General features: G+C 42.1%; 1 protein-coding gene across 3 annotated transcripts in view; it reads left to right on the top strand.

Moving 5' to 3' along the window:
• C11H12orf75 (chromosome 11 C12orf75 homolog) overlaps positions 1-22,382 on the top strand; it is a 37,703-nt gene extending 15,321 nt beyond the window's left edge. The window contains exons 3-6 of one of the 3 annotated variants that reach the window (XM_077914797.1): positions 16,879-16,914; positions 17,701-17,780; positions 18,601-18,630; positions 21,490-21,628. In XM_077914797.1, the coding sequence (XP_077770923.1) occupies positions 16,879-16,914; positions 17,701-17,780; positions 18,601-18,623 (139 nt within the window). In that variant the 3' untranslated portion in view covers positions 18,624-18,630; positions 21,490-21,628. Of the gene's footprint in view, positions 1-16,878; positions 16,915-17,700; positions 17,781-18,595; positions 18,631-21,489 lie in introns of all 3 variants that reach the window. The other 2 variants (XM_077914798.1, XM_077914796.1) reach the window with 2 other exon arrangements.
• Positions 22,383-24,707: the final 2,325 nt, after the last annotated feature.

Here is a 24,707-nt window from a genome sequence, read left to right as displayed (position 1 = left end):
CTTTCTTTTAGAGGCATGGACATTTCTTTTTTCTTTTTTAAAGGTTTTATTTATTTATTCATGAGAGACACACAGAGAGAGGCAGAGACACAGGCAGAGGGAGAAGCAGGCCCTTTGAGGGGAGCCAGATGTAGGATTCGATCCTGGGACCCCAGGATCACCACTTGACCCGGAGGCAGATGCTCAACCACTGAGCCACCCAGGTGTCCCGAAGCATGGACATTTCTAATAAAATTGAGTGATGCCTTGGTCAATGAAATTAACTATTCCACAATGTAAGATGCCATTTAATTACTTTTTGAAATCCTGAATTCTCCAGATTTCAATTTATTTGTGACTATATATACCTCATTGTATGTATTACGAAGACATAGTTTTATTTAATAATTGACCCTTTTAGAAATAAATGTAGTAAACTAGAAAAAGTTAAAGAATATTAATTATAGTATTATTTTTTCTTGCACAAAAGGTATATTCAAACATGTTCTTTTTTTATGTGAAGTAGAAGGTGTAGATTTATAAATCTTGACTATGAGTGAATAGGGAGCTAAGAAATTAAGACAATTGAAACTTTTTATTTTGAAGATTTAAAAATTTCTTTTTTAACCTAGAGAGACTGATCCCAAACCAAAAAAAGTGGCCAAAATCACATAATGGGTGCTGAGTACAGAACTTCACAAAGGGTGATCACCATATTATACAGGCAACGTAAGTCTTTTGTGGGGTGAATTCTGGTAAATTTTGGAAGAAACAAATATTATAATCACTCTCTAAATGTAACACAAAATCCATTCTCTAGGGGAGATATGTGATTTTTAGTATCTCTCTCCTCTTTGTGTTTTTTTTTTTTGGCCAATTTTCTATAGGCAGGAAGCCAGATTATAATAACAGAGAAAATGATACCTCTGGCCTTAAGTAGGTTAGTATCTACTGGGGTCTAAAATACAGTGTGATAAGTTCTAATTATCGAAATAGTCAGAATTTAATGCCGGTTTGGGTCTTGAGGGATGAATAAGAGTTTGTGCAGAGAAGGGAAGAATGGAAGCCCAGAGCAGAGGAAAGAGCATGACCAGAGGCACAGGGGTGCAGGTGAGCCTCAGCTCTTCTAGGAGCCTGTCAGTTTGTTCTGGAGCCCGTGGGGCATGCTCAGCAGAGATGAAGGATGAGGCCCAGGGGCTGGAGCTGGCTTGTGAAGGGCCTGTGGTGCCGGGCCAGTAATTCCACTGGATATTGTACACATTTAGAGCCATTAGGAATTTCAAGGCAGGAGAATGCAACGATTATGTTTGAGCTTTAAGGTGACCGTTCCCAAAGCAGTGCAGTGTGTGAGATTGGGGAAGGGTGAGGCCCAGGAAGGGCAGGGGCTGAGGCCACGAGCGGGGCAGACTGCAGACAGCAGCAGTGGGAAGGAGAAGAGCGGACGTGTTCAGAGTCCGCTTGGAATATGATTAAGATTTGCTGAATGACAGAATGGGGAAGGAAGGATGACGCTGTGGTTTTGAACCTGAGCCAACAGGAGGGGTGGCCGACAATCCAAAGAGGTCAGATGGGCTAAAAGGGGAAGGGAAGCCACTGGCGGGGTGCGATGCCGACACTGGTCACTTAGGGGATGGTGGTTTCCAGCAAGTGTTGTGAGGAGTAGTTGAGTCAGAGTGGAAGCGGTGCATGGCCTCGCATTTACCATGTTTGCCATCAAGGGAGGGAGGGACGCTAGCAGGTTGGAGAAGCTGTTGGATGGCCATGTTGAATCATTGTATGGTACACCTGAGACTAACATTACGCTGTATGGTCACTAACTGGAATTTCAGTAAAAACTTGTAAAAAAAAGTTACCAAAAAAAGTAGCATATTTTCAAGAATATATTTCTTTTTTTTTTTTTTTTGTTAAAGACTTTATTTATTTATTCATAGAGACACACACACACACAGAGACAGGCAGAGACACAGGCAGAGAGAGAAGCAGGCACCATGCAAAGAGCCTGACATGGGACTTGATCCAGGGTCCCCAGGATCACGCCCTGGGCTGCAGGCAGTGCTAAACCGCTGCACCACCAGGGCTGTCCTCAAGAATATATTTCTGTTAAAAAAGGAATACCTAGAAATTTTGGAGAAAAAATTTTTAAAGAAAAAAATTGGCTAGTATCTCCCACCAGAGATAGCCACCATTAACATTTTACATGATTTTCTTGCATTTCTTCATTTCTTTTATTTCTTCTGCCCTGTTGTGTGTATGGATGATTTTGTGTATGGAAATTTGTTTTGCCTTTTTTGTTTATTTTTTACACATCTGTGGACTTGAGGGTAGGAACCAGTGGAGTAAGAAGCACAGAGGGTAGTTTGGGGAGGGGTCACCTGCGAGGAGTGGATCCCAGAATAGGTGGGGAGGCTCAGCAACTTAGAATGTTAACCTTAGAAATTTGAGATGAGGCGGGTGGCAGGGGTGAAGATGTACGGGCATATCCTCCTTTTATGGCGCTCCACTTCTACGCTTTGCAGATAACACATTTTTCACAAATTGAAGCTTTGTGTCACCCCTGCATCAGGCAAGTCAAGTCTCCTGGTGCCATTTTCCCAATAGCATTTGCTCACTTCATGTCTGTGGCATGTTTTGGTGATTTTCACAATACTTCAAACTTCTTCATTGTTACAGTTGTTATGATGATCATAACATAACATCGGTGATCAGTGATTATGACGTGCTGAAAGCACAGAGGATTGTTAGCATTTTTTAGCAATAATGTAGTTTTTAATTAAGGAATCTACATTGTTTTTGTAGACAACGTTATTATACACTTAATAAACTATGGTACAGTGTAAACAAAGCTTTTATATGCACTGGGAAACCAAAAACTTCATGTGACTCACTTTACTGTGATATTGATTTTATGGCCGGGGTCTGGAACCTAGCCTACAGTATCTCTGAAGTATGCTTGTATAGAAATTTAACCACCATAACACAGACTCATGCGTATCAGGGAGTGAGCCTTTCTTTTTCTCTCTGCCTCTGTCTCTTCGAAATTAAATCACAGTGCTGTAATATGCAAAACAAAATAGATGTAAATTTAATGTGATGACATTTGGCTGCTTTTACGAACCTGGAAAAATCAACCAGGCTTTTATTTTATTTCAGTGAATTATCTTAGCTACTTGGCACAAATAAGTTGCATTGGGATATTTTTGGTTGGAAATGGCAGAAGTCCAGCGTAAACTGGCCTAAACAAACAAAAAGGAATTTATTGGCATGTGTAATGGAAAAGCTCCAGGGGCTTGGCCCCAGTCACAGCTGGATCCAGGTGATCAAATGACAGGAAGAAACTCATTTCTGCTTTCCTGTTTCGGGCTCCATTCTTAGGACACTTTCCCCACTTGGTAATGGAGATGGTCATCTCTTATCTCTTATCAGCTTTAATAATTCCTGTGGGAAAAGAGCTTTTCTTTCCTAATAGTGTGAACAAAAGTCCTAGGATTAGGGATCTCCCTGCCACAGCGTGAGACCATATGCCTCCCTTGGGGTCAGCCAATGAGCCAGCGGAATGTGGGCTTCTTATTGGTTAGGCCTTGGCCAGGATGTGCCCATCTCAGGAGCCAATCAACATTATTACCTCCACCCTGACCATATGGTCAAAGCCTGGGGAAGTGGTGGTCCCCATTCTAAAGACAGATCCAGATGCTGTTACCCAAATGGGAAGCACTTAAGACTGGGCAGGTGGAAAAGTATGTTCTGCAGTAGGTCAATTTTCATGCTATTAAAAAAAAAAAACCAAAACCCTCTTTATTTAAATTTCAAGCGATATTTATAGGAACATTACATTTTTTTAAGAAACAATATTAAATAACTTGACACTAATTTAACGTTTGCTGTTGAAAATAAAAGATCATCACCACTCAGTTTAAACAGGTAATTCAAATATTTCTTTCACTTAAAACTTGTATGGTGACATTTCATGAAGATTCTTTTCTTGACGAGGCAGTTACGTTGTTATGGAAGGTAGTGACCATAGAAAAGAATATCTCAGAATGAGTTAACAAAACACACTAGAAGTGGTGCATTTAAATAAAATGAAATTATGAATCTTTCATTTTGAATGTCCTTGGAACTCTTTATGGATTTCTTATGTCCAGTGCGCCTGTCAGCTGAGCCCTCTAGTCCTTGTTACAAACCTGAGGGTATCTGATGGGCTGGCTCCTCCTCTGTGAAGTAGCAGGAGGTTGAGGAGGATGGTGTGGAAGTAGCATTTGAAAAACCATGTATTTTGGAAGCAGTGAGACCTGCATTTAAACTTCCTATGACCATTTACTAGCTATGTGATATTGCGTCCTCAGTAATCTTAGCTGTGAAATTGGGATAATTGTAGGTGTACAGGACAACCATCTTCATCATTGCCATCATCATTCTGTTACTAGAGCTCACCTTTATTGAGGACTATAACCCACATGGTGATTTCCAGATACTACCTTATCTCATTCGATACCCATGACAATCTGGTGGAGACAGTAATGCTGTTTCATTTTACAAGTGAAGAGATGGGGCACGGAGAGGTTAAGTAACTGCTCAAGGGGTTGTGATGGTTATTGGTACAGTATATTTAGTATCCCGGTGTAATACTTGGCATTGTGCTTTGCTGCTACCCATAGGTGGCAGCTAGAATAATTATTAGATGTTTTAGGTGTCGTTGAAGAGGCTTGGCAGAGGCTTGGCCATGAATATCCGACGTAGGAGAATCAGTACATAGCTGCAGTTAGGAATTACACAGACCCATTGTTTGCCCATCAGTACACAGTCAGATAGTCCTTAGTAGAGCCAGTGCAATAGGAACCGAAAGAAAGAAAACAGATGGGTGGGTCCATGCCCAGACACAGAGAGATTGGTAGTGACCAGCAAGTGCAAGGCTCATGCTAGAGAGGGCAAGCCTTGTGGGGCTGATGGATGGGGAGAGCAGGAGGGTGGCTGGACTGGAGGCTTCTTGGGGATGAGGGTGGGAGGGGAAGATTGGAAGGATGATTTTTTCCCCTTCAGGGAGTGAGATTGTCTACTGTAAAATGTCAGAGGTGAAGTCGATCCAGGAACTAAGCTCCTCTGAGCAGTCATGGGAGTGGGTGGGTTATTAGCATAGTAATAAAAGTTGTTGGATTAGAGGAAATCAGCAAAATGTGAATCAAGGGTCGATTGGGTGATTTTCATTGAATTTAAAATTATCCAAGATAATGATGGTTCAGAAGAAAAACCTTTGAGTCAGGGCCAAAAATCATTAGTGCAGTTGGAAGCTGCTATAGCGGGGTTCCAATGCCCAGAGCAGAGGGTTTGAGTGAAGGTGAAATCGGCCCCATCGGAAAGAGTTCTGGGGGAAGATCGGGAGCCTGCCGGCTTCATCTCCTGTTTGGAGACACTGGGATATTTTGAGAAAAGTGATACCATCAGGGAGAAGCAAGTTTTCTTAAGGTAAGGAGGTGGAGAGAACATTCCTGTCCTTAGCAAACGATGCTTCTGCCACCAATGCCAAAATAATCCTGAGCACCGTGTGCTTCTTAGAAGGAGAGCAGAAGGAGGGTAGGGAAATCACAGTTTGGCTCTTGATCCATTGCCTCCGTACAAAGAGTGAATGTTATTCATATTTCCCAGTTAATACATTCTGGAAGAGAGGGACCAATATTAGCCAAGGAGCTCATACAAGGAGAGAGATTTAAAGATAACTGTCCAAAGGAATGTTAGAATTTTGAAGAAATGAATGAGATTACATATAGTCCAAAATAGTCAATGATAATATATTAATCCTGCCCCAAATCCTACATAATTACGTGGCAGAATTGCTGGAGGTCACACTAAAAAAGCAGGAGCCATCATGAGAACATATTATAAAGAAAATTAAATGATTATACCTTATCTGGAGAGCTGTAGTGTCAAGGAAATAAACATTGTCAATTAAGAAGCCTATTCCAAAATATTATTGTGAATGGCAACTAAAAATAATTAGAGCTATGTACGTGGTCTTAAGACATTTCCATATTAAATTTTATTGTTTACAAATCAAAATAAGCTTAGCCTCTTTAGTGACACTGCAAATATGGAAAAAGAAAAGACTGCATGCTGTTTTTCTACTTCTTAGATTATCGCTAATAAGAATAGCTCTATATTTAGAACATTTTTCTTGATAAATAAGTAAAAAATAAATCATTTGTCACATAACTATGTGTGTTCTGGAAGACCATTTTGTTCTGAAAATGAGAACTTTGTGGATTTTAAGGCAAGCTATATAGCCAGGCTGAAACAGGAGATGCTAATTGGAGTGGCTGGCTGCTGGCGGGCTAATACTTGTCATCTATATTTGATCTTAAAAGTACACATAATGTATCCATGCCATGATTCCATTATTTTACCTTCAAAACTTTTTTTTTTTTTTAGGTCACTTGGGAAAGCTATTTTATACAACCTAGAAACCAAACTAATATAGTGACAAAAATATTTTGAACCAGGTATTACTGAGGAAGGAAATGTAGTGACTTATGTTTGATAGAGTAAATCTAAATAAGGTTTCTCTTAATTAATGTGATAGCTATGGATAAGATGACAATCACAGTGTAGTAAACTAAAAGGTTTAAGTGTTCTATTCGGATATTTGGTTGTAAACAGGCACTCACAAATATATTAATGCAAAAAGAATGGGCAGAGGGGAGCCAACCTGCCCCAGAGCAACCACAGACATGTAGCTGGCTTTGAGGCAGCTCATTTTTCTGAAACCTTGACTTTACAAATGTCACAGCTTATTTATATTTAGAGAGAAATTCAGTCGCTCTGGTTCATTTAGGAAAGGTCTACAAAGCTGGCATGAAGCAGAGGGAATTTGAGAAGTGTAGGAAGAGTACCCTGCTGGTTTAGCAAGTTCACAGGAAGCAGGCTACAAGTATTTGATGGAAATGCTGAGATATAAGAAAGGGGTTTTGAAACCTAAAGTTATCCAACTGTAGCTTAATTGTGGTGGTTGCCGTTGGTGGGTTGGGTTTTTTTTTTTTTTTTTTTTGGTTTTTTTTTTCTTCTTTTTCTGACATGCCTGTGGGAGGGCCATGGGTTAGGTCAATTTTGGTGAGATAGAGATTACTAAACAATCTACTACTCTGCATGGGTGTGTCATTTTAACTATCAACAGAGGATTTATCTTTTCAATAATCTCCAAAGTGGGGGGAAATATGTTGACTTGTGGTCCACCCTCAGTAACACTTGTCTCTGCAAACGTTGTTGATGCCATGACCAAGAATCTGAGTCAGAGCCCGAGAGCCTGTCATCTTACTCTAGGAAATTATCATGAGTGTCAAGGGGTGGCTTCACCCTCGACATGTTCTTTCTCCACGAACATCTATTCTTTGATAAAAGAAACTAAATCTTTGCCCACAAGAAGGAGACCCTATTTTAATAAAATGCCCACTGTTATTTCTTAAACCTGATCCAGAATTGTTCCTACATGTTCCACGTGTTAGTTAGAAAGGTTCTTGTGGCTTAAAAGATTTTCCTCATAGGATGGGTTGTGAGCTTATGATTAAGATGATTTCACTGTTAACATTTTTTTCAAATGTTACATCACTTTCCACACATTTGCATATGCTGTGAATGATCAGAAATAAAACATTCTCTTGATAGCAGAGAAAGCCACTTACCAGCAGGCTTTCGGTTGTGTTCCCTTCGGAGAAAACAAGTGCATCCTGCACACGCCCTCTGTAGAGTAGTGGCTCACATGTAACTAGAAAATGGAGCACCGGGGTGCCTGGGAAGCTCAGTGGTTGAGCATCTCTGCCTTTGGCTCAGAGGTTGATCCCGGGGTCCTGGGATCGAATCCCACATCAGGCTCCCGATGGGGGAGCCTACTTCTCCCTCTGCCTTGTGTCTCTGCCTCTCTCTGCCTCTCATGAGAGGCATGTGTCTCTCATGAATAAATAAATAAAATATTTAAAAAAAAAGAAAATGGAGTCCCTACTTAAAATTAATTCGAGCCTGTTAGCATGACTTTGCTCTTGTCGCTGGAGACATAAGCCTTGGTCCTGGGCACCACTGCAAAATGAACCTTGTGGATCCCTGAACCCTTGCTCCCAGTTCTAGACCCTTCCCCCAGACCCCCTTCCATTGCTCATGTACCTGCCCCTCCACTGAGACTAAGGTGCACATGACTAAGAACTTGAATCTGTAACCTGAGCCGTTGAATTAAACTCTATTTAAATCTTGACCTTTCCAGACCCTTAAACCTATTCAAGTAAGTGTTTGCTTATAGCACTGAATTAAAAAAAAAAAAAAAAAAAAAAAGCCTACTTGCCTCTTCAAACTTTTCCTTTCTTCTCATTACTCTTTATTGAGCTGGGGAAACCGGGAATGAAGGGAGCCGTGACTTTCTGTCTTGTTGTGTTTTGGGGCATTGAAATCATGTCAAATGGAAGAGCTTTTCTGTTAGTGGTTTTATTTATTTAAAACATTAAAAAATTTTTAAAAAACATTTTACTCGTTTAACAGAGAGAGTAAGAGTCCACAAGCAGGGGGAGCAGCAGAGGGGGAGGTAGAAGCAGGTACCCCACTAGGCAGGGGGCCCCACACGGAGCTTGATCTCAGGACCTTGGGAGCATGACCTAAGCCAAACGCAGATGCTCAACCACTGAGCCACTCAGGCGCCCCTCTGTTAGCTGTTTTATTTTTATTTATTTATTTATTTATTTATTTATTTATTTATTTATGTTAGCTGTTTTAGATTCAGTTCTATCTTGTAGGGAGCACTTTGTAGTTGTTCAGCCCCTGGTTTGGCTGGAGACAGCTGTTCTAGCCTCTTCAGCTTCTCACTCCTCTTGTGAGAGCACTAGACTGGCCTAAATTAGAATTGAGATGAAACTAAGCTGACTTAACTTTCCCCATCTTTGCCAGCCAGAAGCTTCCAATTTTCCCAGGAGTGCCTTTGGGAAGGGGATGGGTCAGCTAGGTGGGGGGAGTGTGGAGTTGGGTCTTCTCCCCTGGGGAGGTGGCCATGTTAGGTGATGCCTGTCCTCCAGACCTACTCCAGCCACCCTTTCCCACCTTCTGGCTCTAGTCAGTGCTCTGTGTGCTTCCAATGGACAGACACACAGTCTGACCTGAAAGGAATGAGCTTATATTGCAACGTAATTGCAGGATTTTATAGTTTATATTACCAGAAATCTAAGGCATGTTTGTGGAAATGGGATCCTAAGGGTGAGAGACCAAGGAGGAAGGAGTATATACTGATTTAGACTGAATTTATTGATAGTTTCGTGTTTATCAGAGATTCTGGATTTAATAATTTAAGTGCATGGTGGGGACTCAATGGGTTTATTAACCTGGTTGGCAAACTCAGACTCAATGAGCTTACACTCTGACCAGGGGCAGAATAGGCCAGAACTTTCCTGGGATGCCACAGAGGAAGGAATCCAAAGGCTTAAGGAGATAGGAATGTTGGTGTGAATTTCTTGAGTATGATGTGCTCCCCACTGCTGAGGATGCTCCCTCCCCTAAGGCTTTGAGAAATTTGAGGAACACTTAGTGACAGGATGTCCCTGATGGGCTCTAAGGTGGAGGTCCTCTGTAAGGTGGCTGTGGCTGAGGAGACACTACCCCTGAGATGGGCTCTTTATCTCCGGGCATGACGGGATCCCAGAGGACAGAATTTCTACTAAGCAGTAGAACTTAACCACCCGAGACAAGGTGAGGACATTTACCATTATGGGCAGCAGAGTTGGGATGAAAAGGCTGAAGGGCTCCTCCTAGAAGGCACTTTGATCATAGCTGGTTGGTTATAGTCTCCCTGGTGATAAATTAGGATAGCCTTCTAAAGGTTCATTTTCTCCCTCTCTATATTTTTATAAGACAAAAACTTCTGGTCTGTGAGCCAGAAGCCTAACTTGAGTCACCACAGTGGAAAGGCACAGCCACTTAACCCAGTTTCCAGACCCAAGTCGGACTCCCAGTGGTTGAGGCCATGTTGCCTTGAGGGAACTTTCAACACTGCCAACCATAAGTACTGTAGCTATTTCTCCAGGTTTTCCTCAAAGGGACTTGTGTCCATTTACTGGAGCAGTCGTATCCAGAGCAAATGGAAGTGTTTGAACCTGTTAGAGCTTTCTAGCTACTGGTTTTGAATTGGTGTTAATATCTGAGGACCCCAAATGCCACTGTGGCCCACCAGTCCATGGGCAGGCTTATGGTAGTCAGGAAATTCGGCTAATTAAACTGTGCCCTGTAGTCTGGAGACCTGTGCTCTGGCTTTCCCTTAGTTCTTGAATTCTTTTTTTTTTTTTTAACTTTTAAAAAAATTTTTTAATTTATTTATTGATAGTCACACAGAGAGAGAGAGAGGCAGAGACATAGGCAGAGGGAGAAGCAGGCTCCATGCACCGGGAGCCCGACATGGGATTCGATCCCGGGTCTCCAGGATTGCGCCCTGGGCCAAAGGCAGGCGCTAAACCACTGTGCCACCCAGGGATCCCTAGTTCTTGAATTCATAATTAGGGGACGTATTTTGCAACTGGCAGAAGCCACCTATTGCCCCCCCAACCTGTGAAGTCACGGCTGTCATGGCAGGAAGGCCAAGTGGAAGCCCATGGAAATTTCCTTCCCTGGAGTTGCAGAAATTAGTGCCAGCACGAGAGACTTGAAAAAATGAAAGCATGGAGATACTTCTCACATCCCCAATTAACTTGCCTGTGTGGCCTGTGCAGAAGGCAGGTTTATTTTAGTCAGTGACTTTGATTATTGTAAACTCCATGAAGGGGTGATTCCAGCTTCTAGTTAACGTGTAGTGTCTTAATTGAAAGTAATCAGCATAGCCTCCAGCTCCTGTTATGCAACCTTTGGTTGGCAAATACTTTCTCTCTCAACCGGTTTGCAAGATTACAGAAACAGTTTGCTTTTACCTGGCGTGACCAACAGTATATGTCACCCTCTGACCTGTTCCATAGATCCCCTGCTTTCTCTCATCCTCTGTTCTGCAATATCTTGATCTTACCGATAACCCTTCTGCACATCATACTGGTCCAGTACATTATTGGCCTGACAAACAGCAAGTAGCCAGTGCTTCAGCTGCTTTGGTAAGACATCTTCACCCCGGGGATGGGAAATAAACCCCATTCTTGCTACCACTTAATGTATCATTAATGTCCAGACAAAGAAAAGAAAGACACATTAGCTATTTTAGCAGAGAGAATTCACTATGAAGAATTGGTTCAGTGGGTCGCAGAGGATTGAGGGTGTACAAGAGGGAGACTGAGGAATTAGGGGTGGTCATAGCAGGAAGTGGCTACCACTCCTCGGGCTGGAGTGACAAAGGAAAGAGACTGGAGTGATCAAAATCTAGGATATAGAGGAGAGGGAGTCTACGGGACCCAGAACGCTGAGGCAGTGGGGCTAGGGGCACCCTGCCAGGTCAGTGCTGTCACATCTGAATTTTGTCATCCAGGGCTTGTTCTGGAAACTGGAACCAGCTGCTGGGGTGATGCAGACAGCACAGCAAGCAAAGCTGGGAAGAGCAGCCCTCTTTCCCTCCTTTTGCACTTATGTCTCTTATGTCTCTCTGGCCTCCCCTTTGGTGGAACGTAATGGGGGACCTCGATGACAGAGGAGAGTGTTTTCCAGAGTCCCAGCCCCGCAGCCCAAGGTATGGGGAGGGGCAGGATTCGGAGGCGGGAGACCACAGCAGACAGTAGACACCAAAGTTCAGCCCAGGTTTCCTGGCTGGATCAGAATTTGTCTTGAAATGCTGCATCTTCATCTCCAGATCACTCTTCTCTCCTTGGTAATTTGGGCGGGGTTTCCTTTCCTCTCCTTGTCCCCAGCCTGGGGCTCGTTGCTGGTAAAAGTGGGGCCAGGGGCGGGGAGGGGTGGGGTGGTGGTGGTGGTGGCAGGGAACTGGTAAAAGTTACCTTTCACCTCTTGTTTTTAGGTGATTTGGTTATGGTGGCTGGTCCCTTACCTCCTGTAACTCTGCTTTTTTTTTTTTTTTTTTTTTTTTTGCATTTTCATTCTCCTGGTAGAAACACTATTCTCAACATTTCTTTCTCATTTTGGGTTCATTTTCCTGTTTTCAGTGTCTCTGTGGTAGGGGTCTGGGCATTGACTCCTGAACTGTTTCAAAACTATTCTTTGGGAATGGATTACTCTGATAGGAGGCTCACCCTGGTTGATGTGTGTGCACTTGCTCCTTTTCTAAGGGAATGCGATTATGGGTAGGCCAGGTTTGTAGAAATATTTGGAACAACTAGCTCCTGAGGGGTGTTTGTTTTTGTTTAATGAGAGAGAGATAGAGAGAGAAAGAGTGAGTGAGCAAAGAGAGAATCCCAAGCATGTTCTATGCCCAGCACAGAGCCTGACGCAGGGCTCAATCCCAGGACCCTGAGATCATGACCCCAGCTGAAATCAAGAATTGGACTCTCAACTGACTGAGCCACTCAGGTGCCCCCTAAGGGGTGTTTTTAGCGCAGTAAAGCAGACTGCCCTCTCTTCCAGGTCACCTGCAGTGTATTGTCCATCTTTTCTAGCATGCAGCCATTCCATCTTCCAGCTCTTCTCTCAAAGGAGAGGTTCAAGGGTGGAGTCATCTTAGTCTTTGTCCTTACTACCCTGCTTTAGTGCCGGCAGAATGTAGGGTAGCGACGCCTGTTTCCGAGGACCTTTTTGACCATCTGTCCCTGGCTGCTGTTCTCACAAAGCCGGGGGAGGTGTGGCTTCCTGTCCTGCCCTCCCTTCCACTTCTGTCCCTGGGTTGGGGCACAGATTTAGTAACTGAGCAGCAGTGACAGCTGCAGGCCTCACAATAGCCACACTGCCTTCCCACTTAAGCTGTAGTGACCAGAAAAGAGAAATAATCAAGTCCTCGGTGAGAAACAGAAACTCCTCCATGGTGGGGGATGCTTTGGCCTGATCCTGGTTCCCAGACTGGCGTTCTGCATGAGCGGGGCTGAAGAAGGACCACACACTATATGTTCATTACTTCAGAAATGGAATGGAAAGCGGAGTGTGCCGGAAGGGAAGCTGCTGCCCAGGCTTACCAAAATGTAAAACTTATTTGCCTTTGGTTCAGAGGACACAGCACCTCCACCACACTGCAGTCATCCCAGGCTCATCAGACGGTCTCTTTGGCACTAATATGTCTAAGGAAATATCTGCAAATGAATTATTAAAGTGGTTTGATAACAAAATCTTTCAAAATACATTTTATGAGGAGAAAAAGCCCACAGTGATTCCTTAAAATGGTGTACAGGTGGGGCAGCCCAGATATTCTGAGAGCCAGGGCATTCTTCAAAACTTGAGAACTTCCCCAAGGATTAGAATTCTTTTTTTCTTTAAAGATTTTATTTATTTATTCATGAAAGACACAGAGAGGCAGAGACACAGGCAGAGGGAGAAGCAGGGTCCCTGCAGGGAGCCTGATGCAGGACTCGATCCCAGGACCCTGGGATCAGGCCCTGCACTGAGGGCAGACACTCAATCCCTGAGCCACCTGGGTGTCCTGAGGATTAGAATTCTGAAGACTTAGTAAATGCTAAGCAGTATGCTAAGCTCAACACCCTAGTTTTGAACTGCCCCACGATAATGTCCACTTCTCTTATCAGTAAGAAATGACCTTTCAGGAACCTTTACTGCTGCCTGGTGAGTCATTCCTTCTTCTGATGCAGTTGGGGCAGGACCATATTACCCCAGCTGGTAGGATGCTAACCTCTTGGACATGGGCATGGCAGCATTTGGTCCCCAGGCAGCTGAACACACCGGCTTGGACGTGTCTGTTCACAAGGAGATTGCTTTTAGACCAACCACTATTTTCTGATTTAACCTCAGTCTGGACTATATTGTCCAGATGAATAGATCCTAACATAACTGTCCGTCAGAGCCAATTTTGTACTTGGATACAAATGGGTTCTACAAGTTCTACAAAGATCAGTTGTTTTGGAGTAGTTAGAAGTTTCTTCTAATGCTAATAAAATATTGACTCAGGCTATTATTCTCTTGCTTCCCTCTTTCCTTCAGTGAGATGATAAAAATTGGAGACTCTGCTTGGGAGATGGAGATGTTTCTCTGATACACCTGAGTATGGGCTCACAGTTTATGAAGTGGGAGTTAGGAATCACACAAACCGTGGTTACCTAGCTGTGTAACCTCCGTCCTGCTCCTCAACCTCTCAGAGCCTCCGCTTTTCACCTTTAAAATGTGGGTAATTGGGCAGCCCTCATGGCTCAGCGGTTTAGCGCTGCTTTCAGCCCAGGGTGTGATCCTGGAGACCTGGGATCGAGTCCCTCATCGGGCTCCCGGCATGGAGCCTGCTTCTCCCTCTGCCTGTGTCTCTGCCTCTCTCTCTCTCTCTCTCTCTATGTCTCTCATGGATAAATAAATAAAATCTTAAAAAAAATGTGGGTAATCCCCACTGTGCAGGATTGTGCTGAGGAATGAAGGAAACCATGCTGTTACATGTACAGCATGTGCTGTACAGTCCACGGGAGGCTGTGAGAGTGTGCTGATGCTCAAAGCGTTTGTTGGGACTGGTGCAGAGGTGGTCCCCGGGTCCAGGGTGGCCACCTTGTTGGTTTCTCACTGGCGGTGTTTTTACTTTTCCATCTTCCTATTTGAGAAGCAAGGGATGAATTATAATATAGAGCATGGGTTTTGGTATCAGATGGGGTTTAAAGATTTTATTTATTTATTTGTCAAGAGAGCACGTGTGAGAGAACACAAGCAGGGGGAGCGACAGACAGAGGGAGAAGCAGGCTCCCCCCTGAGCAGGGAGCCCGATGCAGGACTCCATCCCAGGACCCTGGGGCCATGACCTGATCCCAAGGCAGATGCTTCACTGACTGAGCCCCCCAGGGGTGTCAGATGGAGTCTAAATGTCTGTCTTACTTATTGGTCTTGCATATTTATTAATGACATGATTCTGTGGACCTATTTTCCCAGGTCTAAACTCTCAGAGCTGTTGTGAGGAAAATCACACTAATGCCTATAAAGTGCCCTGCCCTATATCTGACACGCAGGAGAGACTCAATGATGCTGCCATTTTTACCTGTGTGGTCCTTGTATTGTAGAATAATCGTTTGTGGAAGGAATGGATGAAGCAGCAGCTCATAGGTGAGAGCGTATATGCAAAGGCAGACATTGTAACTTACTTGAAGGCTTAAAAGAGTAGACATCCAATGAGTCTTTATAAGTGGTATTTTTAATGATTTAGTCATGTCTGAAGCTTAATTTATTATCCAATACATATGGCAGCTACATTATCATTTCCTGCAAGTCAGATGTACAAAGTTGTTGATTAATTTTATAGTGGAGAACACAGAGTGGCTTCAGGGTATTGAATACTTTGTAAGAGATAGTAGATTAAAGATCATTTAGTGTTTTCTTACACTTGGGGGAGTTAAAATATATTTGAAAACCTTTAGTATATCCTTAAGCAGAATTAGGCAAGGGGAGAAAGAATTAAGCAGAGTTGGCTCTGAAAAGAATAGCTGTGCTAGAAAAGAGACATTGTATATGTCCAAACCTACCAGTGCCACCTAGCCTCAGTAACAACGTCATGATAGCATTAGTCATTTTGGTCCGAGGTAGACAGTCCTAATATACTCCAGCAAGTTAGTCATCATCATTTTCCTGTTGTCTACACCAACAGGTTACAAATCAATTTTAATTAAAAGTAGTGAACACCACTTTGTTATACTACTTCAATAAGCATAACTCCATTTCTAATACAATATGGCTTTGACACCTTTGAATTAAAAAACGATCCAACTTTAGCAGGAGATGAATGTAGTTGACAGTTATCTGGTGAATTTAGGTTGTGAGCTCAATTTGGATAAATTAGATCTCAAGGTGGATTTTGCACTCTATCAGAGTATTAGCTGTGGGCATGGCCAGTGTTCGATGGATGATTCCCAGTTCTACACCTCCCTTCTTCATAGGCTTGAGATTTACTGGCAGATGCAATGAAGCAAAATCTCCTATACATATACATTTGAAACATTCACGGCTTTTAAATGGGTGAAACCATGATTAGACAGTCCCTAAAATTAGAAGATTCAGTAAAGCTGTTTAGATGTTTTTATTCTTTCTTCTTGGCTGAAGCCCTTTAGAATTATATGCTGAGTTCAGCCAGATACATTTGAATCTTGGGGTTTTTTTCCTTAAGAAAAGTAACTTATGTATGTTAACTAGTGCTTGAAGGAAAGCTTCCCAATCCTTTTAGAAACATGCCAAGGAATATCAGTAGAATATGGATTCCTTTCATGCAAGGAAAGAGGCTGTGCATTTTAAAATAATGATTCCCTCTAAAAATTTCCTTTTAAACATTTGCACCTTTTCTGTGCAGATCATGTATAAAATGGCCTTTTTTTTTAGATAGAAGGAAGTCAAATTGACATTAACTCTTTTGCACTAAAGAAATCTTTCATACCTAGAGTGGTGCCACTGAGTGGTATGAGTGTCACAGAATCATAGTCCCCTAAGACTCGAGGGGATCTTGGAACCATCTGGTTGACAGCCTCATTTTACAGATGAGATGCAGGCAGGCAGCTTGCCCACAGCCTGTCTGTGTTGGTGGCACACGGAGGACAAGAACCCAGGCTTCCTGATGCAACGTTAATGTGGTTTTTGCAATCTCGGTTGCCCTCCTTATGTCCTTTTGTTTAGCAGTTGGGCTTCTTAGCATTTGCTGGATTTGCACATTTTGTTGAGTAGAAAATGACTAATTTTTAAATACATGAATGAGGTGGAAACAATGGTGTGTTACAGAATTACTTGATAGAAGAACTTGAAATAAATAGAATTGACTTTAAGTCAGTAGCCCTCTTTTACTCATAACCAATAATGCAGTGTCTGACTATGTGACCAACTGGCTCATAGCAAATATTTTTGACCTTTTAGAACAGAAGAATCGATAACGGAAGATGACAAGAGGAGGTATGTTTGACCTAAGTTAAATTAAAGCTGGCTTTAATTTGAATAATTTTGGCCACCTTCCACGGATTAATTGAATGCACAGATGTAATTTAACACCGTGTGGTACATCACCAATAACACAGATTACACCCAGAAAACTTCTGGTGCATGGAATACAGGTAGGAGCATGTGATCTGAAAAAGAACTTGCTCAGGATTCATAATCTTTGCTTTCAAGCAAGCTTGGGTTTTGTCTTGTGCACATGGCCTGCACTGTTTTCTGTCCTATGGTTCTTGGATGTGCTATTCTCCCTAATGGATTTCCTTCCTTCATTCTCCCTCTCCTCTGGTTGACTGCACTCTAATCTCATGACTTGTTGGCTCTTTCTCCCCTCCTTTTATGTTTGTATCTACCTCTAGGGAAATGTTGCATAGCACCTACTACTCTGTTCACCACTCTGAATTCTTGATGTATGTTGACTGATTAACATGTTATTCTATGGATATTTATTACTGTACTCAGTTATAAAAATACCAATTTCTTTTCTTCTTCCTCATCCCAAGTTAAATATCTAAAACTTCTACTAACTCAACATAGCTTTCTTTTTTCATATAGAGCTTCTTTTTAACATAGAAAAAATTTTATTTTTAAGTGCAATAATATTTCAGACCCTACTTTTGAGAAGTCATGAGTTGTTTAAATAGTTCTATAATTGTTGGCTGTATTCCATGCTTCTATCACTCTTGGCAAATATAGAGTATCATTGAGATTGGTCTGAATTTTCTATATCTGCTTCTTTTCATTAAGAAACTACGGAGGGGTATATGTAGGTCTGCCATCTGAAGCTGTCAATATGATATCTAATCAAACAAAGACTGTACGCAAAAGTAAGTAAAGTTGTGATATTTACTTTCCCTAAGTATTTATCATTTTGTTTTGTGAAAAAAATATGAAATTTATATTTCAGCTTGCCTGACTCAACCTACATATTATTCAGTTGCAGTTAGCCATGTAGAAAAACCATTATCTGTTCATTGTAGTCATTTGTTGAAATTGCCACCTACATGATGAGAGTAGTTCCAGAGCAAAATTTAGCTTCTATTTGTGGTTATGTTCCATGGATTTATAAAGTTTTTTTCCATGGATAATTTAAACTTACTGTTAATTTCAGTGACAGTCGGTATGACAGTGAAAGCAAGTGTTTCAGTAAGTTTATGGAGTTTTTGTAGAACATAAAGGTAAATTCTTATAATATATTCCTGTGATGTATGATAGCAGTCTGATGATTAGAGGAAAAACAACTGTGTATTGTATAATTAAATGAAATGAGGCCCCCTTTTCTACTTCAACAAGTAGTAATTGTGGGGCTAATGTCTTTCTGATAACAGGCATGAATGACAGCAGCCTCATAGCTAGTTTCTTGCTCAAGTGTGTAGCTCATGGTAAAGAATGCTGGTTTACCAACCACTATACAGTTATCCGATGCATAGTTTTAAAGGACTGTTAATATGTTTGATTGGCGCACAGGGTGCATTACCTTATTTGTAACATACTATAGTTATTTGTTCCTCATTGCTGTTTCTCTGCATTATGATTTGGACTAGCAAATACATATATGTCACTACTATTTGTCATTTTATAGGAAACTAGAATATGTTCTTTATAATCCGAACAATTAACTTTTTAAAATTTTCTCTTTAAGATTAGAAGAAAATATCATGACTCAATAATCAAGAGGTATTTTTTTTTCTATTTTTACTATTTGTATTTTTTAAAAATAATTGTATGTATTTAGTCTCAATGATGAATGAACTGTAGATATTGTTGCTAGGTGTTTCTCAGAAATCTCAAACTTCAAGATTCTGTTTTGTAAGGAGAATCCAGCCTTTGGATCCAGACCCAAAGCAAAACTGACTTGAAACTGAACCAACTTCTGGCTCAGGGCCAGTTACTGGAGTTGGTGTTTGGGATGGGGAGGGGTCACAGAATAAGAGACAAATAAGCTTTCCCACTGTGGGAGAGAGACACAGAAACTGGGTAAGAAAGAAATATAACAAGAAATATGACAATCTTGGGTAGCCACTTCTGAGAAGATTTTCTTTTCAAGGTGAAAGCATTATGGAGCTATAGTCCCTAGTGCCCATGACCACAATATAGAGTACTGAGTTTCTCTTTGGGAATTTGCTGGAGATTTTCTATTTCTATTATTTTTAAGAGCTCTAACCCTCTGGATTCCCGGCTAGTTCTCCACTGCAGAAGTACTTTTGTTATTTGCATTAAATAGAAAAGATAATCTAGATGAAAGTGAGCATATGTTATTCTCCTGAAAATAGGTCATATTTCAAAAAGCATGGGAATAGAGTAGAAAGAGGTGTCAGGTAAATAGGTATTGGGGAGGTGTGGTAGTTCTGTTACTAACACGGCACCTCACAGGAATCCCTAACCTTCTTCTAGGCTTTCTCAAATTTGATTTTCTCATGGGGTGGTTGGACAAGATGGTTGTTCACCTTTATGTATGGATCTTAAATTCCCTGATAACAATTTAGCAGTCTTGCTGGTAAACCAGCCCACCACTTTAGACTCCTAGCTAAAATATATCTTCACCGCTCACGACTATATAAACATATATTATTTTATTGCCATCTCTCTCCCTTTGAATCACCTGAAAAGTGTTCTAATTTGAAAGGCTGTCCTTTTCCATAGTTGCTAAGCATCCACTGTGGTACTCACCTGTGACATGTCTGAACTCATGGCTTTCTGGGCATAAGTTATTGAGAAACCCTGAGGAGAAGACTGTCCTTTGTAGAGGAGGATATTTTATGGAAATATTTTTTGACCTAACATGTAAAATCTCTTGAAGTAATTCCATTGAACTCCCTCCATGACCAGAGTTCAAAATTATTTTGGTTACTTTTTGAAACAAATCGGGAAATGATTTCAGAATCTCTTACAATACTACTATCATGATACAAAAGCATAGTTTCTTCTGCCTATGACTCTTGGGTGAGAATTATGCCCACTTAGATGTGTGAAGCACTCGCAGCACAGAGGACTCTCAGTGGTGCTCTCAGATGCCCGTTGGAGAGACTGGCTGGAACAAATTCCCCCCGGATAGCTGGAGCGAGTGTGGATGGTTACACCTCTCCCAGCAGGGTCCCACCATGTAGGGAGGGGATGGGATTATGGCTGAGCAGTCTGTATGCTTAATTTGGGTGATGTTGATGTACAGCTTGGTCTGGGCATTATCATGTCATATTTTATTTTATTTTTTAAAAATTTTATGTATTTGAGAGAGAGAGAGAGAGAGAGAGAAAGAGAGAAAGAGAGAAAACAAACGGGGAAGGAGAGGGAGAAGCAGACTCCCCACTGAGCAGGGACCCAGATGTGAGGCTCCATTCCAGGATCCTGGGATTATGACCTGAGCTGAAGGCAGATGCTCAACCAACTGAGCCACACCCAAGTGTCCCTATCATGTCATATTTTAATTCTAAGTTTATAAGTCTCTTTGCTCACTGCTCTTTTCTCTTTATGTAAATGTCACCAGTGCTTAGCATTGTACTAACCACACATTAAGTCTTAAGTATTGAATGAAACTTGAGCATGTTTTACTGAAAAGAAAATCAGTAAATATGGCCAATAAGCACATGAAAAAATGATTCACATAACTTGCCATCAGGGAAATACAAACCAAAACCACAATGAGATACCAATTTACACCAGTGAGAATGGCTAAATGAACAAGACAGGAGACAACAAGTGATGGAGAGGATGTGGAGAAGGGGGAACCCTTGTGCACTGTGGGTGGGAATCCAAGCTGGTATAGCACTCTGGAAAACAGTGTGGAGGTTCCTCAAGGAGTTAAAAACAGAGCTACCCTATGACTCAGCAATTGCACTACTGGGTATTTATCCCAAAGATACAGATGTAGTGAAATGAAGTGAAATGAAATGTAGTGAAATGGGGCACCTGTTCTCCAATGTTCATAGCAGCAAAGTCCACCTGTTCCCCAATGTTCATAGCAGCAATGTCCACAATAGCCAGATTGTGGAAGGAGCCTCAATGTCCTTCAACAGATGAATAGATAAAGAAGATGTGGTCTATATATACAGTGGAATATGACTCAGCCATCAGAAAGGACAAATACCCACCACCATTTGCTTCGACGTGGATGGAACTGGAGGGTATTATGCTGAGTGAGATGTCGTTCAGAGAGACAGTTATCATTTGGTTTCACTCATATGTGGAATATAAGAAATAGTGAAAGGGATTATAAGGGAAGGAGGGAAACTGAGTGGGGAAATTAATGAGGGAGACAAACCATGAGAGACTCCTGACTCTGGGAAACAAAGGGTTGCAGAAGGAGAAGTGGGTGGGGGGTTAGGGTAACTGGGTGACGGGCATGAAGGAGGGAACATGATGAGATGATTGCTGGGTGATATACTATATGCTGACAAAATGAATTTAAATAAAATAAAGCACTGAATGTTAAAAAAAATCAGTAAATAATTTGTAGGCTTAAAGCTGATTTATTTTTTTCTAAGTTGTACTATGTTAAGCTTGCTGACTCTCCCCTTTTGCTGTTTGTTGTCTTCACAGCTTGCTCATTGAGATTTGGAAGGAATTGCATTCCATGGGACATCATAATGTGTACAGAAATTTCCAAGGAAATTCTAAATAGTCTCCTGCTCCGCCTCCCCTCTCCACCCAAATTCTTAAGTCTGTAATTGAAACCATGGGTACATGTTGAATGTTGTACTAGAAAGGAATCAGGTCAACAATACACGGGTATATGGAACTTTCTGGGGTCCTTCTGTGAAAGACATGGTGACAAACTGCTATCTGGAGCTAGCCTGCTGTGTCTGGCAGGACTTGTTCCCTGGCCATTCAGTACAGCTCATGAAGATCATGTCTTTTCACTGATACTTTTTTGATAGTTTTTATATAACAAAATCCTTATTCTATTTATAACTTCAGATAAGAAGGCACTATAAATGAATCCCTAACGTAATATATTTGTGGGTTACCTTTCACTATTTTTATGTCACATTAATTTTTAGCTGTAAAATGGTTAAATTGATTCTTAACGGTTCTCTCTTGACTGTTTTTTATGTTTTGGTTTTCAGCTTTGTGTAAGTGTCAGAGGATTTCTTCTGTTAGGAACAATGTATGACATTGCAATGTTGAAAAATAAGCCACCAAAATTCGCATGCCTTATGCATGTTTTGATTGATTTTCTATTTTCTTTAGTCAAAGGCTGATGTCACCGTGAATCCTTTGCAGTCATTGATTCTCCCATTCTCCTTTGTGTGATCATAGCATCTCATCAAGTTAATCCTATAGTATTTTCAAGGACTTGTGATTGATGGTTAGTGGGGTATTAGGAAAGTTCTTAATTTGAGGATGACCATGTGTAGCCACTTAGTACTACAATGTAGATTACTCAATTTACCAATATATTTCAACAATTAAAAAATTTTTATCCCTCTTTACTTGGGTTTCTTCATTGTTTTTTAAAAGATCACTTTCAAAGAAGTCACACGTGGTATTGTGATATTATAGGTACTCTATCAGTAAATAAAGCTAATGTATAAAGATTACCATGAAACACCAAAAGTTTTCATTAGAAGGAAAACATTATCTTATAAATCTGGTCCATAAGGTGATCAGAGGGATATCAAGCTGATAAAATATTGAAGGTGCTTTTCTGAGCAGGTGGCGAGAGCTGAGCCTTGGATCATGATCCGGGCCCTTGCTGGCTGTACCTGGGCTGTGACGAGCCCTGGGACCCAGCTCTGAGGAAAAAAGTAAAGCAAACCTAGGAGATCTACTTGGTCCTAATAGCTGTTGTCAATATTTTATTAAGACAATTTATTGGGAGGAGGTTTAAGATAGCAACATAGAAGTGTACTAACCTCATCTCCTACAGACACAACACATCTACAGCCACATATGAAGCAATTCCCTCTGAAAAGGGCCTCAAGCTAGCTAGATGAACAGTGTCTCCACAACAAAGGATAAAAGGGCCGCATGGGGATGGATAGGAGGGGCAGAGACATGGCCTTGGAAGGAAGCCCACCCTAGGCACAGAGACCAACAGTTGGGAGAATCTCATTAATATACAGCCTGTCTCTGAGGAACCAGGGGTTTGTGCTCCACATCAGGCACCCTGGCCCTTGGGAACACATCAGAGACATGAGCCCCCAAAGCACCCAGCCTTAAAACAGGGCTTATTGCCGGGGGAGCCATAGGGCTTTAAGGAATGAAAAAGCCACTCTCGAAGGGCTCACTTACAGTCCGGCTCATCCTGGGACCCAGCACAAAAGTAAGTTTGAAAGATGCCTGGACCAGATGCTTAGGAGACTCCTTTGTTAATCTTGTAGCATCTCCTGGAGAGACAGGAGCTGGCTGGGGCTCTCTGGGGACAGAGTGCTGGCCAGACACCGTGTTTTGCATTTTCCGTCTGCCTTGGTGGGACCAGTGCTGGTAGTTGCCATCTCTGTTCCCCCAACCCCCCAACCCCGCCTGCTAGCTCTGGTGGGAGTGTCCCGGCCCCTTGCACCACAGCCAGGGCCGACCTGCCCAGGTGAGTACATTCTCCCAGGGCCCACCCTGCCAGCCATCAGCCATGTGCAGCTCACACAGGGGACACCCCTTGAGCACTTGGCTCTGGGGCCAGGTAGGATTGCCTTTCTTGTCCTTGACAGGTGACCTTCTCCAGGGCAATGCACAGACAGCAGATGAAATGTACCCTGCAGGGTTTATGTGAAAAAGGCATATTTCTTATCCTAGAGCCTCAGCCTGAGGGGCAGGCTTCAGGCTTGTCATGTATTCCTAGGCACCCCCAGGGAAGATGGGCAAGGAGATAACCATATTGTGCTCTCTTGTGGCCATGAACAGCATCATGCCTCCCAGAAAGGAGCTTATATACATCTAAAGCCACGAGTTTTGCAATTGCCACCCTGGGGACACCTCTAGATTTCTTGGTCTGGAAGTCAGCGGGGTTTAGGATTGCAGACCCACAAGACCGCGCGTATTCACATACCTTGAAAGTTGCTGCCTGTGAATCTGTCTTACTCTATCCCTAAAAAACTAGAAAAAAGAACAAGGGCATCTGGGTGGCTCAGTCAATTAAACAGTTGCTTTTGGCTCAGGTCATGATCCCAGGGTCCTGGGATTAGAGCCCTGCATTGGGCTCCCTGCTTTTCTGGGAGTCTGCTTACTCCCCCCTCCCCCCCCAATGTGCTTGCATGCTTTCTCTCAAATAAAAATCTTTAAAAAAAATGCAGCCTAAATTTAGAAGGAAGGAAAGAATAAAAATCAGAGTGGAAATAAGTGAAATGGAGACTAAAAGAATAACAGAAAAGATCAATGAAATGAAGAGTTGGTTCCTTGAAAAGATAAGCAAAACTGATGAACCTTTAGGCAGGCTCACCAGTTAAAAAAGACAGGACTCAGGGATCCCTGGGTGGCGCAGCGGTTTGGCGCCTGCCTTTGGCCCAGGGTGCGATCCTGGAGACCCGGGATCGAGTCCCACGTCGGGCTCCCGGTGCATGGAGCCTGCTTCTCCCTCTGCCTGTGTCTCTGCGCCTCTCTCTCTCTCTGTGACTACCATAAAAAAAAAAAAAAAAAAAAAAGACAGGACTCAAGTAAATAAAAAATTAAAGAGAAGTTACGACTTATACTATGAAAATACAAAATATCCTAACAGACCATTACAAGCATATGCCAAACAAACTGGCTCTGGAAGATATGGATAAATTCCTAGAAACCTACTATCTTCCCAGACTGAATCTTGAGGAAATAGAAAATCTGAA

The sequence above is a fragment of the Canis aureus genome, chromosome 11 (assembly GCF_053574225.1).
Source record: "Canis aureus isolate CA01 chromosome 11, VMU_Caureus_v.1.0, whole genome shotgun sequence".
In the NCBI taxonomy this organism is placed as follows: Eukaryota; Metazoa; Chordata; class Mammalia; order Carnivora; family Canidae; genus Canis; species Canis aureus.
The sequence above is the reverse complement of the archived record's forward strand: the minus strand, read 5'-3'. Positions and strand labels throughout refer to the sequence as shown.